Source organism: Coregonus lavaretus (assembly GCF_964263955.1).
Source record: "Coregonus lavaretus genome assembly, chromosome: 3".
Taxonomy (NCBI): domain Eukaryota; kingdom Metazoa; phylum Chordata; class Actinopteri; order Salmoniformes; family Salmonidae; genus Coregonus; species Coregonus lavaretus.
The window spans coordinates 7,324,895-7,341,070 of NC_139990.1; the positions used below are offsets into that span (position 1 = coordinate 7,324,895).

Here is a 16,176-nt window from a genome sequence, read left to right on the forward strand (position 1 = left end):
TATTGATACTTCCGTTAGATATTTTATTCAGGATGAAAAATCTTGATTGTTTACACTACTACTAAATTATTCTAAATTATTCAGTCACCATTAAGCCTACATTATAGACTATTTGCCAACAAAATCTGGCAATTTCATAATATAGAATATTCCTTTATGTGCAGCATCATACAAAATCATACAGCTTATTCCCTCTGTGATTTATGGTTAAATTATGTCCACACCATAGAACTTGCATTATATGTCCTTAAAACAAAATAATCTAAATACAGGCAAGATGCTGATTCGACAAGCCATTGCAAAGAGTATACAGACATACAGTATAGCCACATCAGCATTGCTATTGAATGATTGCATTTAGCCTTAAACCTCTTGCCCATAGAGACCCACTTATGAAACTGGCTCCTTACAACATGCACTTTTATTATGTGCCTTTAGGCAATGTACTGTAAACTGTACTTCAAGACAGTCTCAGGCCCCTTTAGGGACAACTAGCTGCTCGAAGTGCCACTGTTGCCGGGGCTGATGGGCGCAGGGGCGCAGGAACAGACCCCTCTGGGTAGCGTTGGCCCCTCTCTGGTGACCTCCCGTGGCCCTCTGCTGCTCACCCCCCTCCTCCTTCACAGCTTCCAGACATCTCTGGGTCTGCAGGTGAACCACCTGGCCACTCAGCTGAAGAAACAAATCTATAAATTATTAATTGTCTGTATTATTATTGTATCTGTGTCAAATTACAAACACCTAAATAAGTAACATTTCATACAGCTATATTATTCTTTTTTGTTTGTTTATTTTGTAGAAGTTTGCATGCATGACCTTTGCCCCTTCACTGACCTTGATGACCCTCCACTGTGGTTTGCTGCGGGGCGGCTGATGGGCGGGGCAGGGTGTTAGTACCACCCTCTCCCCTTGGGCGTCGAAACACAGCCGCCCCGCTGGGCCCCACCGCACCTCTCCCATGGAGTTCAGCTCACAGTGCTGAAGAAAGAACAGACAGGGGAGTAAAACTTTAGTCTTCATCACTACATCAGCATCATGATCTTTTAATTTAGGATCTGCTCTCACTGTCTCGAATATCATCATCATCACCATTGTCATCACCGTCGTTATTGTTGTTGTTGTTGTCATGGTTACCTGGTATCCATTGCCACTGCAGGGTGCTATGTCCATAGTGCCGCCCTGTGGACCCCGTCCTCCAGGGTAATCCGCACAATAGCCAGTGCCAACATTGTACAGCTTCAAACATACAGGCACAATATGTTACATGATACATTCATGTTCAACATACAGCACAAGAATAACACAACATATTAGTGAATGTATAAGGATAAAAATATAATGGCTATACAAGTGTGTGTATGGGGGTGAGTCATACCTCCCCTGAGAGTGAAGGTCTGTCCTGGGGTATATAGAGGTCTGGGTAGATGTTAGTCAGGAACCAGTGGAAGTTTCGGCAGCCCAGTCTCTTCTTCAGTCTGACCAGCTCTGTAATGTTAGGACTCTCAGACTACACATGGAACAGGACACACACACATTCATTTGAGATCAATGCCAATCTCTTTCTCACACACATACAGACATGTGCGCACACACACACACTGATTTTACACACATTAAGAACACCTGCTCTTTCCACGACAGACTGACCAGGTGAAAGCTATGATCCCTTATTGATGTCACCAGTTAAATCCACTTCAATCAGTGCAGATTAAGGGGAGGAGACAGGTTAAAGAAGGATTTTTAAGCCTTGAGACATGTATTGTGTATGTGTGCCATTCAGAGGGTGAATGGGCAAGACAAAATATTTAAGTGCCTTTGAACAGGGTATGGTAGTAGGTTCCAGGTGCACCTGTTTGTGTCAAGAACTGCAACGCTGCTGGGTTTTTCACACTCAACAGTTTCCAGTGTGTATCAAGAATGGTCCACCACCCAAAGGACATCCAGCCAACTTGACACAACTGTGGGAAGCATCCCTGTAGTCCATGCCCTGATGAATTAAGGCTGTTCTGAGAGCAAAAGGTGGTGCAACTCAATATTAGGAAGGTGTTCCTAATGTTTTGTACACTCAGTACACACACACACACACACACACACGCCTATAGATATAAATGCATGCATACACACACCCTACCTGCCTGATGAAGTGAGCCAGCGTATCTCTCTTATAGTAGATCTTCCTGAAGGCGTCCAGCCAGGTGTCAGCGATGCGGATCTTGTTCCTCTGGAGGACGTCCTGGTCAGGGAGGGGATAGGGCTGGTGATGGCGCCCCAGGTGAGCCACTCTGGAGCAGGGGACCACCTCCATGGAGCCCCCACACAACCACACCTGGACCGGGACAAACAGACAGACAAAGACAGGGAGATGCCATCACCTTTTCTTTGTTGGAATATGACTTTACCCAGATGAGCAGCCCAATCCACAGAAGCCTTTCAGTATCATCAGCATATCTAAGCTCTACAGACACAGACAGGTGTGTCTCCACTCAGACTCCATGACTTTTGCTACAGTGTCAAAATGTCCTTCAAATGAAGATGTATGTGGAAATCTTAAATTGCTAGGGTCACAAAAGCTTTCCCATTCACTGACACCTGTCTGCATATACATTATCAACCAACAGTACACTGCGATCCTATTCCTATTTTTGCTCATCATTCTAAACCAACATTTCAATGAAACATTCGAACATTCCATGATGTACATAAAAATTGCTTAACGGCACCCTATTCGCTAGTGCACTTCTATTGACCAGGGCCATATGTAACATGCTACATAATCCTCCTAGTGAGACATTCTGTCACCAATCAGCCTTTAGCATTCCATATATAACCTCCCCGCTTTACCCTGATGGACAGCTCCATACACTTTAGGGCACTATTCAATCCGCATTGCGGAAGTTCAGCTTTACAGCCGGATTAAAATTTAAAGGCAATGATCCCGCTTTAGCGGAGATTGTATTCACGGTAAACGCTGCATATGTCGTCTCAATCGGCAAAATTACCTTACATTTCTATTGCGGAACCTGTAACGCTTCAGAGCCCTTAGTCATCATCATTGTGCACAAAACATCCATTGAATTATTCAAATAATTGTCACTGAGGACTATTTTTTCCCCCATCACTCACATCCCAAGATATTTAACATTCTATATTCATCCAATGTCTGGCATGTTTTTGGATGACGTGATGACGTCTTCACTGCTGGAGCTGCTCCATGCGCACTGAGTGCTAGTGCGCATGTGAAGTTGGGCCATATGCAACCCGGATATAGCCGGTCCGTGAATCGGCGAATGCAAACGTTAGTAGATTACGTTGAAAACAACGGTCGGACATTGAGGACGAAATCTCCAGTTCTTATTACAACTCAATCGTCATAACCTCCCTTCTTTACCCTGATCGACAACTCCATATGCTCCGCCCCCCAGAACAGCATGCCCGGGTCATAACCTCCCACGCTCTGGAAGAAGTGTCTGTCAATCGCTAAGACCCCGCCCACCAACGCCGGACTCCTATAGGACAATGAAAGGAGAGGAAATATCAAAAGAGTAGTCAGGGATAGATACTACTAGGGGTCGATTTTGAGCTGGACATGTCTGTAATCTATGTACTTCACTGTAGTATTCCAGAGGTCAGACTATATTTACTGGACAGGCTCCACTGGTGAATCCTCGTTTTTCTGCTTTTCCTGTTGGGACAGGGTTTCCCAGTTGAAGTCCAGTCTCCAGTCAAACACTCCCCTGTGTGGCCACTGGGCGGCGTTGTACCCGAACGTCTGCCAGTCTATCACGTCTATGATGGGGGACACCACTCTGGTCCTGGGGATGGGAGGAGATCGACACTGGGCACAGAGGAAACTCATATAACTCCTATAACTAGATCAGATACATTTTCTCGCAATGAAGATTAAAACAAAAACCTAAAATGTTATTAGATGGATGTAAATCTGCAGACAGATTGATCGATTTTTTTTATTTTTCTTCAATAACCTATCATTTCTAAAAACACCATGGAAGTAGAGCAGGGAGTCAGGAAGGGAATTAATGGGTTTGATTGATTGAGAGAGAGAGAGAGAGAGAGAGACCCAACCAAATCATGAGAAAACAAAAAGAGAATTACTTGACACATTGGTAAGAATTAACAAAAAACACAGCAAACTAGAATGCTATTTGGCCCTAAACAGAGAGTACACAGTGGCAGAATACCTGACCACTGTGACCGACCCAAACTTAAGGATAGCTTTGACGATGTACAGACTCAGTGAGCATAGCCTTGCTATTGAGAAAGGCTGCCGTAGGCAGACCTGGCTCTCAAGAGAAGACAGGCTATGTGCACACTGCCCACAAAATGAGGTGGAAACTGAGCTGCACTTCCTAACCTCCTGCCAAATGTATGACCATATTAGAGAGACATATTTCCCTCAGATTACAGAGATCCACAAAGAATTCAAAAACAAATCCAATTTTGATAAACTCCCTTATCTACTGGGTGAGAAACCACAGTGTGCCATCACATCAGCAAGATTTGTGACCTGTTGCCACAAGAAAAGGGCAACCAGTGAAGAACAAACACCATTGTAAATACAACCCATATTTATGTTAATTTATTTTCCCATTTGTACTTTATTCTATTTGCACATTATTACAACACTGTATATATACATAATATGACATTTGAAATGTCTTTATTCTTTTGGAACTTCTGAGTGTAATGTTTACTGTTAATATTTATTGTTTATTTCACTTTTGTTTACTATCTACTTCACTTGCTTTGGCAATGTTAACATACAGTTTCCCATGCCAATAAAGCCCTAAAAATTGAAATTGAAATTAATTGGAGAGAGAGAGAGAGAGAGAGAGAGAGAGAGAGAGAGAGAGAGAGAGAGAGAGAGAGAGAGAGAGCTGGAGTAGCGCCAGGCGGCAAGATAAGGACTCTGTTTAATCAACTAGTCTAAATGGCTGCTACCCTGCTGGACACAGCTCAGCAAGCAAGCTACCATGGTCCGGAGGCAATTAAGGATTGGATATAATACACAGAGACAGATTCACACAAACACAGACATACATTGTGCCATTGTGTGTATGTGTGTGTGTAGCCTGGTTTGTGTACCTGTCCTGTGCCACTCTCTCCAATAGCGGTTCCAGCCAGCCCCTGTGGCACTCGCAGTGTGAGTCCATGAAGACCAGTGCCTCCCCCACAGCTCTGGCTGCACCCAGAGAGCGACACCCTGCCACGCCCAGACGCCACGTGCTGCGGACCAGACGCACCCCTTCCAGTCGCGACACATACTCACTCAGCACACTCTTCAGGTGACCTACAGATAAGGGAGGCTGGGTCAGGGTCAGGTGACCTACAGATAGGGGAGGCAGGGTCAGACACAAATGCCCAATTCCAAATTAACCCCAGGGATGGATGTGTACAGTAATAACATGGGCATAGCGCCACTCAGATTATAGGTGGAATAGGTGGACGTTTGGTCATATTGCTAAGATTTATCCTTTCAGACAAGTGCAAAGGGTTTGGGGCACTTGGGGGCTAGGGGTCTATTCAGAATCTGCCACTATAAAATAGTTTAATATGGTGGGAGTAGAGTGAACAAGTTTCGTCTGATATGCAGTTATGTTGTAGTGGTACTTTAGACTAATTAGATACACCTCGTGCCTATTGTTTGAGCACTGTCTTCTTCACGCACCATGCTGACTGAGGTCGTCTACGAGCAGGACCTCGCGCAGGTGCTCCTTTGGCGCAGTGTCGAGCACGCTGTGCACGGTGCGGAGGAGCGTGGACCAAGCCTCGTCATGGAAACATATCACCACGCTCGCGGACGGCAGCGACTCACTGTAACGCTCAACGAGGCACCTGTCAAAGCATTCCCATTGATTGACAGGAGGATAGACGCACGAGTAATTACGCACGAACCCATTAGCTTTACTAAACAATATACCATATTTCGTAGTTAGTGAGATCTTGAAGATAGACTACATATTTGTCATTGATAGCTCTTTTCGACTGTATCTAGTTATTTTGGATACATTGCTGAAGAGCCCTTTTGGCGTGGTGCGCTCCTTGGGCACATGCAGGGCACTTACGAAGGATGGCGAGCCTCGGGCAATCTGCGGTGCAGTGAGATCCGTTCGCTCACCACTTCGTTGAAGCCGTATGTCTGCAGAGCAGACTTCTCCATGTCCCTCTCTAGCCCCTCCAGCTTCAGCCGCACCGGTCTCCCCATATCCCCGTGCGTCGGTAGCACCGGGACCGCTGATTCCTTCTTGGCGCTCGATATAACCACCCGGTAACTCCCCTTCCTCGGCGGCGGAGCTGGGTCCCTCATCTGGGTTGAGGGCACGAAGAGAAGCTGGTCCTCCTGCAGCGAGCTCAGCGGCGCGAGACCGAGATCGTGCTCCTGTTTGAGCCGGTCCCAGGAGTCCACGATCTCCTCCAGGTCCGGTGGACCGGAGAGCCGCTGGAGGGGACGGCGGGGCGAGTTGGGCGGTGTCTGGGTCTGATCCCGAAAGACCAGGTCCATGAGGGCCAGTGTGGCCACGGATAGAGCGAGGATAAGTAACCAGAGACAGAGCATCATCCGCCGGCAGGGTCTGGGTCTGCTTCCAAGCCTCATGGTGAGCCGGAGAGAGAGAGAGGAGAGGGACGGGTTCACATAGAGAAGTCAGCGCTGAATCTTATTTCCCTCATCAAATTTGACTGGGGACAACATGGTCAGATGCTTCACCTTTTGGCTACAACTTTTTAACCATGACGCTTCAGGCTTGCAATGGATAGTCCGTAATCATGTCCAAATGGAATTACGTATAGATGTTGTTCTTACATTTTTGTCCATAATTCCTCCACTGTGTCCTGCAGCTCTGAACACCTTAGCGCTTCGCTTCAGCTCCGACAAATGTGGTTTCCAGTTATGTCCCTTGTTCCGTGATACTCATTGCTGTGGGAGTGAAGTGCGTAAAATATGTCCTTCCACCGCGCCCCTGTGGTCCTAACGCGAGATTTAACCCCTGCAAGAATAGCGGATTTGAAGGGCACACCTGTTCAAACACTTTGCTTGCTCTATCACTGTAATGACTAAATGACAGTTTAAGAAATCAATATCCAGGCCTATAGCCCTATAAGTGAACAGAAAATAGAGGCAAAGAACAAAAGCATATTAAATCATCCAAATCTGTCATAAGAAAATATTTAGCCATCATTATATCTGATGTCAACTTCAGAAACAAGGGGCAACATAAACGGAGAACAGACACTCATTGGCTCGATTCAATCCTTAGCACTGTAGACCTGAGCGAAAGCGTGATAGAAATGTTAAGTGTTCCTGCGTTCGGAGACTACATTCACGGTATAATGCTGCATATGTCGGCTCAATCGGAAATTACCTTTACATTTCAATCGCGCTCCAGCGCTGATTTTCAGCGCTACGGATTGAATCGAGCCCATAGTTTATTTGTGTGTGCGAGTACTGCGCCCCTCCTCGCCGCGAGCTCGAGGCAGCATCACTCCCCGGACACACATCAGAGTTATTCCCCGCGCCAGCTGGCCAACGGCCTCGCGGTCCCATGACTGGCTGTTTGCGCTGTGAAGCAGGCGGCTGCAGACTCGATCTCTCTGGTTTTCACATTGATTCTTGGCAGCCACCGCGGATGTTTTCTTCCCCGCTGTTGGAAGCAGGGTGCCTGGCTCCACACGGGCCCAAAGTCTCCTCTCCTCTTCCCTCCCTTTATAGACTTTTAGTTTCGTCATATTTTAGATGAGAACCATGCTACAGTGTGAAGGTGCATTTGGAGAAGTGTTGAAATGGGCCACGGTGTGCTGATAACAGGACAGCAATAGAAAACAGTCTACATGGTCATAAGTCAGTCTCTATCTGGACTCTCTGTATGTGTCTCCACTTATGTCTCAGTCTCAATATATCACCTCCTCCATGTCTCATGGAAATGGTCTTCTCTCTGTCTTGGCATGCCTGTCTGTTAGTGTTGGGTAGTATTGACAGAGTTAGTTCTGTCTTGGCATGCCTGTCTGTTAGTGTTGGGTAGTATTGACAGAGTTTGTTCTGTCTTTGCATGTGTCTGTCAGTGTTGGGTAGTATTGACAGAGTTAGTTCTGTCTTGGCATGCCTGTCTGTTAGTGTTGGGTAGTGTTGACAGAGTTAGTTCAGTCTTTTGGCTGTCTTTAGCATAGGTTGTCTCTGTAATTACATGGAGTGAGTGGGTGGTAGGATCTGTGTGCCCCCCTCAGGATGAAAGCACTGTGTCCCCCTCTAAAGGCTCCCCCTGGTCAGGATGACAGGGCAGAGACATCAGTGTTCCTGAGGCCCCTGAGTAATGATGGAGTCCACAGGGCTCTGGTGATTACATGCTCCAGTGTGAAGTCTTCCCTATGTACAGATCTAGGATCAGCTTTCCCTCCCCCAATCCTAACCTTAACAATTAGTGGGGAAAATGTAAAACAGACCCAAGATCAGCGTCTAAGGGCAACTTCACCCGACACCTGATTACACAGGAGGAGGGCATACCTGGAGAGAGAGAGAGAGAAGCAAAGAAAGAGGTAGAGTGAAGGAGAGGAAGAAAAGGAAAGAGAGGGAAGGGAGAGAGAAGGGGAGAGAGGTGAAGAGAGTGCAGAGTAAGGGAGAGAGAAGGGGAGAGAGGGGAAGAGAGTGCAGAGTAAGGGAGAGAGAAGGGGAGAGAGGGGAAGAGAGTGCAGAGTAAGGGAGAGAGAAGGGGAGAGAGGGGAAGAGTGCAGAGTAAGGGAGAGAGAAGGGGAGAGAGGTGAAGAGAGTGCAGAGTAAGGGAGAGAGAAGGGGAGAGAGGTGAAGAGAGTGCAGAGTAAGGGAGAGAGAAGGGGAGAGAGGTGAAGAGAGTGCAGAGTAAGGGAGAGAGAAGGGGAGAGAGGTGAAGAGAGTGCAGAGTAAGGGAGAGAGAAGGGGAGAGAGGTGAAGAGAGTGAAGAGTAAGGGAGAGAGAAGGGGAGAGAGGTGAAGAGAGTGCAGAGTAAGGGAGAGAGAAGGGGAGAGAGGTGAAGAGAGTGCAGAGTAAGGGAGAGAGAAGGGGAGAGAGGTGAAGAGAGTGCAGAGTAAGGGAGAGAGAAGGGGAGAGAGGTGAAGAGAGTGCAGAGTAAGGGAGAGAGAAGGGGAGAGAGGGGAAGAGAGTGCAGAGTAAGGAAGAGAGAAGGGGAGAGAGAGGAAGAGAGTGCAGAGTAAGGGAGAGAGAAGGGGAGAGAGAGAAGGGGAGAAAAAAAGACAGACTAAGTGACAAAGAGGGGGCGAGAGGAAGAAGAGGATCTACCAAGAAAATGAAATAGGGGAATGTGAAAAAGAGGAGAGAGAGAGACCTTTCAGTCGAACTGTTAAAAAGCAGGACAGAAGTTGTACAGAATGTATTTAGTCCCTCCCCCTACTGCCGATTGACAGAACAGGTTGTTGACCCCTTGACCTTTAGTTGATCTAATAGGATGGAACTCACAAGTCATTCACCCAATGAAAGAACAGTACATTTCCATCTGCACACAGAATAACCTTTTCCATATGATCCACCCTCCTGCCAAAGAGAAACATCTAAATTCCCAGACCACCAGACAAACAGACATACAAGGATGTAGACTCTGCACACCCAAACGCGTGCTCGTGCACACGCACACACACACAGAGAGAGAGAGAGAGAGCGCTCGACCCACGCATCCTCCTCAGGAATGTTCCTGCATTCCTTCCCCCTCTAGAAGCCATGCAGTGCTGTAAGTAGGAAGAGGGCAAGTGCTTGCTTGTAACCAACACCCCCTAACACATACACACACACACACACACAAACACAGTCCAGGGTCATGACATGGCCAGACACACTCCCTTCCCCACTACACCCAACAAGGCTATTATGACCTGTTCTTCTCAACTCTGGGTACTCTTTGTACTCTTCACAGTAATCAATGTTAGTATCCTCTGTTTGTACAGATGTGATTAATGGTGTTGGTTTTGGGAGATATTCAGGGTACCATGCCTGGATTGCTGGTCTGAAAACATTCATATTTTTGTTTTTGCAGTCAGTGATGTGTGGAGTCTGGACTCATGTTGTGTCTGGATAGACTGGGGCTCACTGAGACGGAATGATGCTGCACTCTGCTGGAGGTTTAGAAGTACAGCACTTCAGTCTCTTGCGCGCTCTCCGTGTTCAACTTCAATTTCAATTTAAGGGGCTTTATTGGCATGGGAAACATGTTTACATTGCCAAAGCAAGTGAAATAGATAAACAAAAGTGAAACAGTAACAGTAAACATTACACTCACAAATACATTTCAAATGTCATATTTTGTCTATATACAGTGTTGTAACGATGTGCAAATAGATAAAGTACAAAAGGGAAAATAAATATAAATATGGGTTGTATTTACAATGGTGTTTGTTCTTCACTGGTTGCCCTTTTCTTGTGGCAACAGGTCACACATTTTGCTGCTGTGATGGCACAATGTGGTATTTCACCCAATAGATATGGGAGTTTATCAAAATTGGATTTGTTTTTGAATTCTTTGTGGGTCTGTGTAATCTGAGGGAAATATGTGTCTCTAATATGGTCATACATTTGGCAGGAGGTTAGGAAGTGCAGCTCAGTTTCCACCTCATTTTGTGGGCAGTGTGCACATAGCCTGTCTTCTCTTGAGAGCCAGGTCTGCCTACTCCGGCTTTTCTCAATATCAAGGCTATGCTCACTGAGTCTGTAGATAGTCAAAGCTTTCCTTAATTTTGGGTCAGTCACAGTGGGTCAATCACAATGTGTCAAGTAATTATCTTTTTGTTTTCTCATGATTTGGTTGGGTCTAATTGTGTTGCTGTCCTGGGGCTCTGTTTGTGTTTGTGAACAGAGCCCCAGGACCAGCTTGCTTAGGGGACACTTCTACAGGTTCATCTCTCTGTAAGTGATGGCTTTGTTATGGAAGCTTTGGGAATCGCTTCCTTTTAGGTGGTTGTAGAATTTAACGACTTCTGGATTTTGATCATTAGCGGGTATCAGCCTAATTCTGCTCTGCATGCATTATTTGGTGTTTTACGTTGTACACAGGCGATATTTTAGCAGAATTCTGCATGCAGAGTCTCAATTTGGTGTTTGTCCCATTTTGTGAATTCTTGGTTGGTGAGCGGACCCCAGACCTCACAACCGTAAAGGTCAATGGGTTCTATAACTGATTCAAGTATTTTTAGCCAGATCCTAATTGTTATGTCGAATTTGATGTTCCGTTTGATGGCGTAGAAGGCCCTTGTCTCTCAGATCGTTCACAGCTTTGTGGAAGTTACCTGTGGCGCTGATGTTTAGGCTGAGGTATGTATAGTTTTTTGTGTGCTCTAGGGCAACGGTGTCTAGATGGAATTTGTATTTGTGGTCCTGGCAACTGGACCTTTTTTGGAACACAATTATTTTTGTCTTACTGAGATTCACTGTCAGGGCCCAAATCTAACAGAATCTATGCAGAATATCTAGGTGCTGCTGTAGGCCCTCCTTGGTTGGGGACTGAAGCACCAGATCATTAGCAAACAGTATACATTTTACTTCAGATTCTAGTAGGGTGAGGCCAGGTGCTGCAGACTGTTCTAGTGCCCTCACCAATTCGTTGATATGTACACTGCATTCGGAAAGTATTCAGACCCCTTCCGTTTTTCAACATTTTGTTACGTTATAGCCTTATTCTAAAATGGATTGAATACATATTTTTCTACACACAATACCCCATAATGACAAAGTCAAAACAGGTTTTTAGATTTTTTGCAAATGTATAAAATAAAATAAAACTAAAATATCACATTTTCTTAAGTATTCAGACCCTTTGCTATGAGACTCGAAAATTAAGCTCAGGTGCATCCTGTTTCCATTGATCATCCTTGAGATGTTTCTACAACTTGATTGGAGTCCACCTGTGGTAAATTCAATTGATTGGACATGATTTGGAAAGGCACACAACTGTCTATATAAGGAAATTGTCCGTAGAGCACCGAGACAGGATTGTGTCGAGGCACAGATCTGGGAAAGGGTACCAAAAAATGTCTGCAGCATTGAAGGTCCCCAAGAACACAGTGGCCTCCATCATTCTTAAATGGAAGAAGTTTGGAACCGCCAAGACTCTTCCTAGAGCTGGCCGCCCGGCCAAACCGAGCAATCGGGGGAGAAGGGCCTTTGTCAGGGAGGTGACCAAGAACCCAATGGTCACTCTGACAAAGCTCCAAAGTCCCTCTGTGGAGATGGGAGAACCTTCCAGAAGGACAGCCATCTCTCCAGCACTCCAACAATCAGGCCTTTATGGTAGAGTGGCCAGACGGAAGCCACTCCTCAATAAAAGGCAAATAACAGCCTGCTTGGAGTTTGCCAAAAGGCACCTAAAGGACTTTCAGACCATGAGAAACAAGATTCTCTGGTCTGATGAAACCAAGATTGAACTCTTTGGTCTGAATGCCAAGCGTCAGGTCTCGAGGAAACCTGGCACCATCCCTATGGTGAAGCATGGTGGTGGCAGCATCATGCTGTGGGGATGTTTTTCAGCGGCAGGGACTGGGAGACTAGTCTGGATAGAGGCAAAGATGAACAGAGCAAAGTACAGAGAGATCCTTGATGAAAACCTGCTCCAGAGCGCTCAGGACCTCAGACTTCCAACAGGACAATGACCCTAAGCACACAGCCAAGGACAACGCAGGAGTGGCACATTTATTATGTCTTGTCTTGTCATTATGGAGTATTGTATGTAGATTGATGAGGGAAAAAACTATTTAATCAATTTTAGAATAAGGCTGTAACGTAACAAAATGTGGAAAATGTCAAGTGGTCTGAATACATTCCAAATGCACTGTATATACAGTGCCAGTCAAAAGTTTGGACACACCCACTCATTCAAGGGGTTTTCTTTATTTTTACTACTTTCTACATTGGAGAATAATAGTGAAGACATCAAAACTATGAAATAACACATGAAATAATGTAGTAACCAAAAAAGTGTTAAACAAATCAAATTATATGTTATATTTGAGATTCTTCAAAGTAGCCACTCTTTGCCTTGATGACAGAATTGCACACTCTTGGCATTCTCTCAACCAGCTTCACCTGGAATGCTTTTCCAACAGTCTTGAAGGTGTTCCACATATGGTGAGCACTTGTTGGCTGCTTTTCCTTCACTCTGCCGTCCGACTCATCCCAAAACATCTCAATTGGGTTGAGGTCAGCGGATTGTGGAGGCCAGGTCAACTGATGCAGCACTCCATCACTGTCCTTCTTGGTAAAATAGCCCTTACACAGCCTGGAGGTGTGTTGGGTTATTGTCCTGTTAAAAAACAAAAGCCCAAACCAGATGGGATGGCGTATCACTGCAGAATGCTGTGGTAGCCATGCTGGTTAAGTGTGCCTTGAATTCTAAATAAATCACTGACAGTGTCACCAGCAAAGCACCCCCACACCATAACACCTCCTCCTCCATGCTTTACGGTGGGAACAACACATTCGGAGATCATCCGTTCACCCACATTGCGTCTCACAAAGACTCGGCGGTTGGAACCAAAAATCTCAAATTTGGACTCCAGACCAAAGGACTAATTTCCACCGGTCTAATGTCCATTGATCGTGTTTCTTGGTCCAAGCAGGTCTCTTCTTATTATTGGTGTCCTTAAGTAGTGGTTTCTTTGCAGGAATTCGACCATGAAGGCCTGATTCACACAGTCCCCTCTGAACAGTTGATGTTGAGATGTGTCTGTGACTTGAACTCTGTGAAGCATTTATTTGGGCTGCAATTTCTGAGGCTGGTAACTCTAATGAACTTATCCTCTGCAGCAGAGGTAACTCTGGGTCTTCCATTCCTGTGGCGGTCCTCATGAGAGCCAGTTTCATCATAGTGCTTGATGGTTTTTGTGACTGCACTTGAAGAAACGTTCAAAGTTGTTGAAATGTTCCGTATTGACTGATCTTCTTGTCTTAAAGTAATGATGGACTGTCATTTCTCTTTGCTTATTTGAGCTGTTCTTGCCATAATATGGACTTGGTCTTTTACCAAATAGGGCTATCTTCTGTATACCCCCTACCTTGTCACAATACAACTGGTTGGCTCAAATGCATTGAGAAGGAAATAAATTCCACAAATTAACTTTTAACAAGGCACTCCTGTTAATTGAAATGCATTCCAGGTGACTATCTCAAGAAGCTGGTTAAGAGAATGCCAAGAATGTGCAAAGCTGTCATCAAAGCAAAGGGTGGCTACTTTGAAGAATCTCAAATATAACATATATTTTGATTTGTTTAACACTTTTTTGGTTACTACATGATTCCATATGTGTCATTTCATAGTTTGATGTCTTCACTATTATTCTACAAATTAGAAAATAATAAAAATAAAGAAAACCCCTTGAATGAGTAGGTGTGTCCAAACTTTTGACTGGTAGTGGTGTATATATACAGTGAGGGAAAAAAGTATTTGATCCCCTGCTGATTTTGTATGTTTGCCCACTGACAAAGACATGATCAGTCTATAATTTTAATGGTAAGTTTATTTGAACAGTGAGAGACAGAATAACAACAAAAAAATCCAGAAAAACACATGTCAAAAATGTTATAAATTGATTTGCATTTTAATGAGGGAAATAAGTATTTGACCCCTCTGCAAAACATGACTTAGTACTTGGTGGCAAAACCCTTGTTGGCAATCACAGAGGTCAGACGTTTCTTGTAGTTGGCCACCAGGTATGCACACATCTCAGGAGGGATTTTGTCCCACTCCTCTTTGCAGATCTTCTCCAAGTCATTAAGGTTTCGAGGCTGACGTTTGGCAACTCGAACCTTCAGCTCCCTCCACAGATTTTCTATGGGATTAAGGTCTGGAGACTGGCTAGGCCACTCCAGGACCTTAATGTGCTTCTTCTTTAGCCACTCCTTTGTTGCCTTGGCTGTGTGTTTTGGGTCATTGTCATGCTGGAATACCCATCCACGACCCATTTTCAATGCCCTGGCTTAGGGAAGGAGGTTCTCACCCAAGATTTGACGGTACATGGCCCCGTCCATCGTCCCTTTGATGCGGTGAAGTTGTCCTGTCCCCTTAGCAGAAAAACACCCCCAAAGCATAATGTTTCCATCTCCATGTTTGATGGTGGGGATGGTGTTCTTGGGGTCATAGGCAGCATTCCTCCTCCTCCAATCACGGTGAGTTGAGTTGATGCCAAAGAGCTCGATTTTGGCCTCATCTGACCACAACACTTTCACCCAGTTCTCCTCTGAATCATTCAGATGTTCATTGGCAAACTTCAGACGGGCCTGTATATGTGCTTTCTTGAGCAGGGGGACCTTGCAATTGTTTTCTTGGTGAATATGGTCCCAGCTGCCTTGTGATCATTGACAAGATCCTCCCGTGTAGTTCTGGGCTGATTCCTCACCGTTCTCATGATATTGACTGTTATTTTGTGTTTCTTCCATTTGCGAATAATCGCACCAACTGTTGTCACCTTCTCACCAAGCTGCTTGGCGATGGTCTTGTAGCCCATTCCAGCCTTGTGTAGGTCTACAATCTTGTCCCTGACGTCCTTGGAGAGCTCTTTGGTCTTGGCCATGGTGGAGAGTTTTGAATCTGATTGATTGATTGCTTCTGTGGACAGGTGTCTTTTATACAGGCAACAAACTGAGATTATGAGCACTCCCTTTAAGAGTGTTCTCCTAATCTCAGCTCGTTACCTGTATAAAAGACACCTGGGAGCCAGAAATCTTTCTGATTGAGAGGGGGTCAAATACTTATTTCCCTCATTAAAATGCAAATCAATTTATAACATTTTTTACATGCGTTTTTCTGGATTTTGTTGTTGTTTTTCTGTCTCTCACTGTTCAAATAAACCTACCATTAAAATTATAGACTGATCATTTCTTTGTCAGTGGGCAAATGTACAAAATCAGCAGAGGATCAAATAATTTTTTCCCTCACTGTATGTTGTGTAGTAAGCTGTTAGTAGCCCATGTGCCTCACCCTAATAATTTGGTCCCTTTCCCCCTCATAACTTAGCCTACTGTTCTGACTTGGTGGTGCACACGTAGCCTATAGCCTGTTTTAGAGAAATGTAATCATTGAATATTGTAAGAGCTTTTATTGTCTGTTTATATGCCCCCTTTATTTGCCCTACTGTTCTGACTTGGTGTACAGGGAGAATACTGTAAGAACGGCCCATGTTCTGAATTCTGTCTCT

The 16,176-nt window shown here is 45.0% G+C and overlaps 1 protein-coding gene across 3 annotated transcripts; it reads right to left on the minus strand.

Moving 5' to 3' along the window:
- On the minus strand, positions 1-6,938 carry LOC311115031 (polypeptide N-acetylgalactosaminyltransferase 15-like). Of its 3 annotated transcripts, none has more exons than XM_084157264.1 (10): positions 6,084-6,938; positions 5,687-5,853; positions 5,104-5,308; positions 3,642-3,812; positions 3,389-3,506; positions 2,132-2,326; positions 1,376-1,507; positions 1,135-1,236; positions 835-978; positions 1-672 (listed from the first exon to the last, which is right to left on the minus strand). In XM_084157264.1, exons 1-10 carry the CDS (start codon positions 6,611-6,613, stop codon positions 472-474), a joined length of 1,965 nt encoding a protein of 654 aa, XP_084013390.1. In that variant the 5' UTR covers positions 6,614-6,938; the 3' UTR covers positions 1-471. The 3 variants fall into 3 exon arrangements, with proteins under 3 accessions (XP_084013390.1, XP_084013389.1, XP_084013391.1); XM_084157263.1 differs by having other exon boundaries at positions 5,104-5,344; XM_084157265.1 differs by having other exon boundaries at positions 5-686.
- Positions 6,939-16,176: the final 9,238 nt, after the last annotated feature.

What these genes read in the sequence shown, in the direction of transcription:
- LOC311115031 (XM_084157263.1), bottom strand. Translation starts at nt 6,613, where the DNA reads ATGAGGCTTGGAAGCAGACCCAGACCCTGCCGGCGGATGATGCTCTGT. An exon ending in GAGAGAGTGGCACAGGACAG is followed by an intron (nt 3,813 to 5,103) that starts GTACACAAACCA and finishes TCCCATCCCCAG; the next exon opens with GACCAGAGTGGTGTCCCCCA. An exon ending in TGGCTCACTTCATCAGGCAG is followed by an intron (nt 1,508 to 2,131) that starts GTAGGGTGTGTG and finishes TTCCATGTGTAG; the next exon opens with TCTGAGAGTCCTAACATTAC.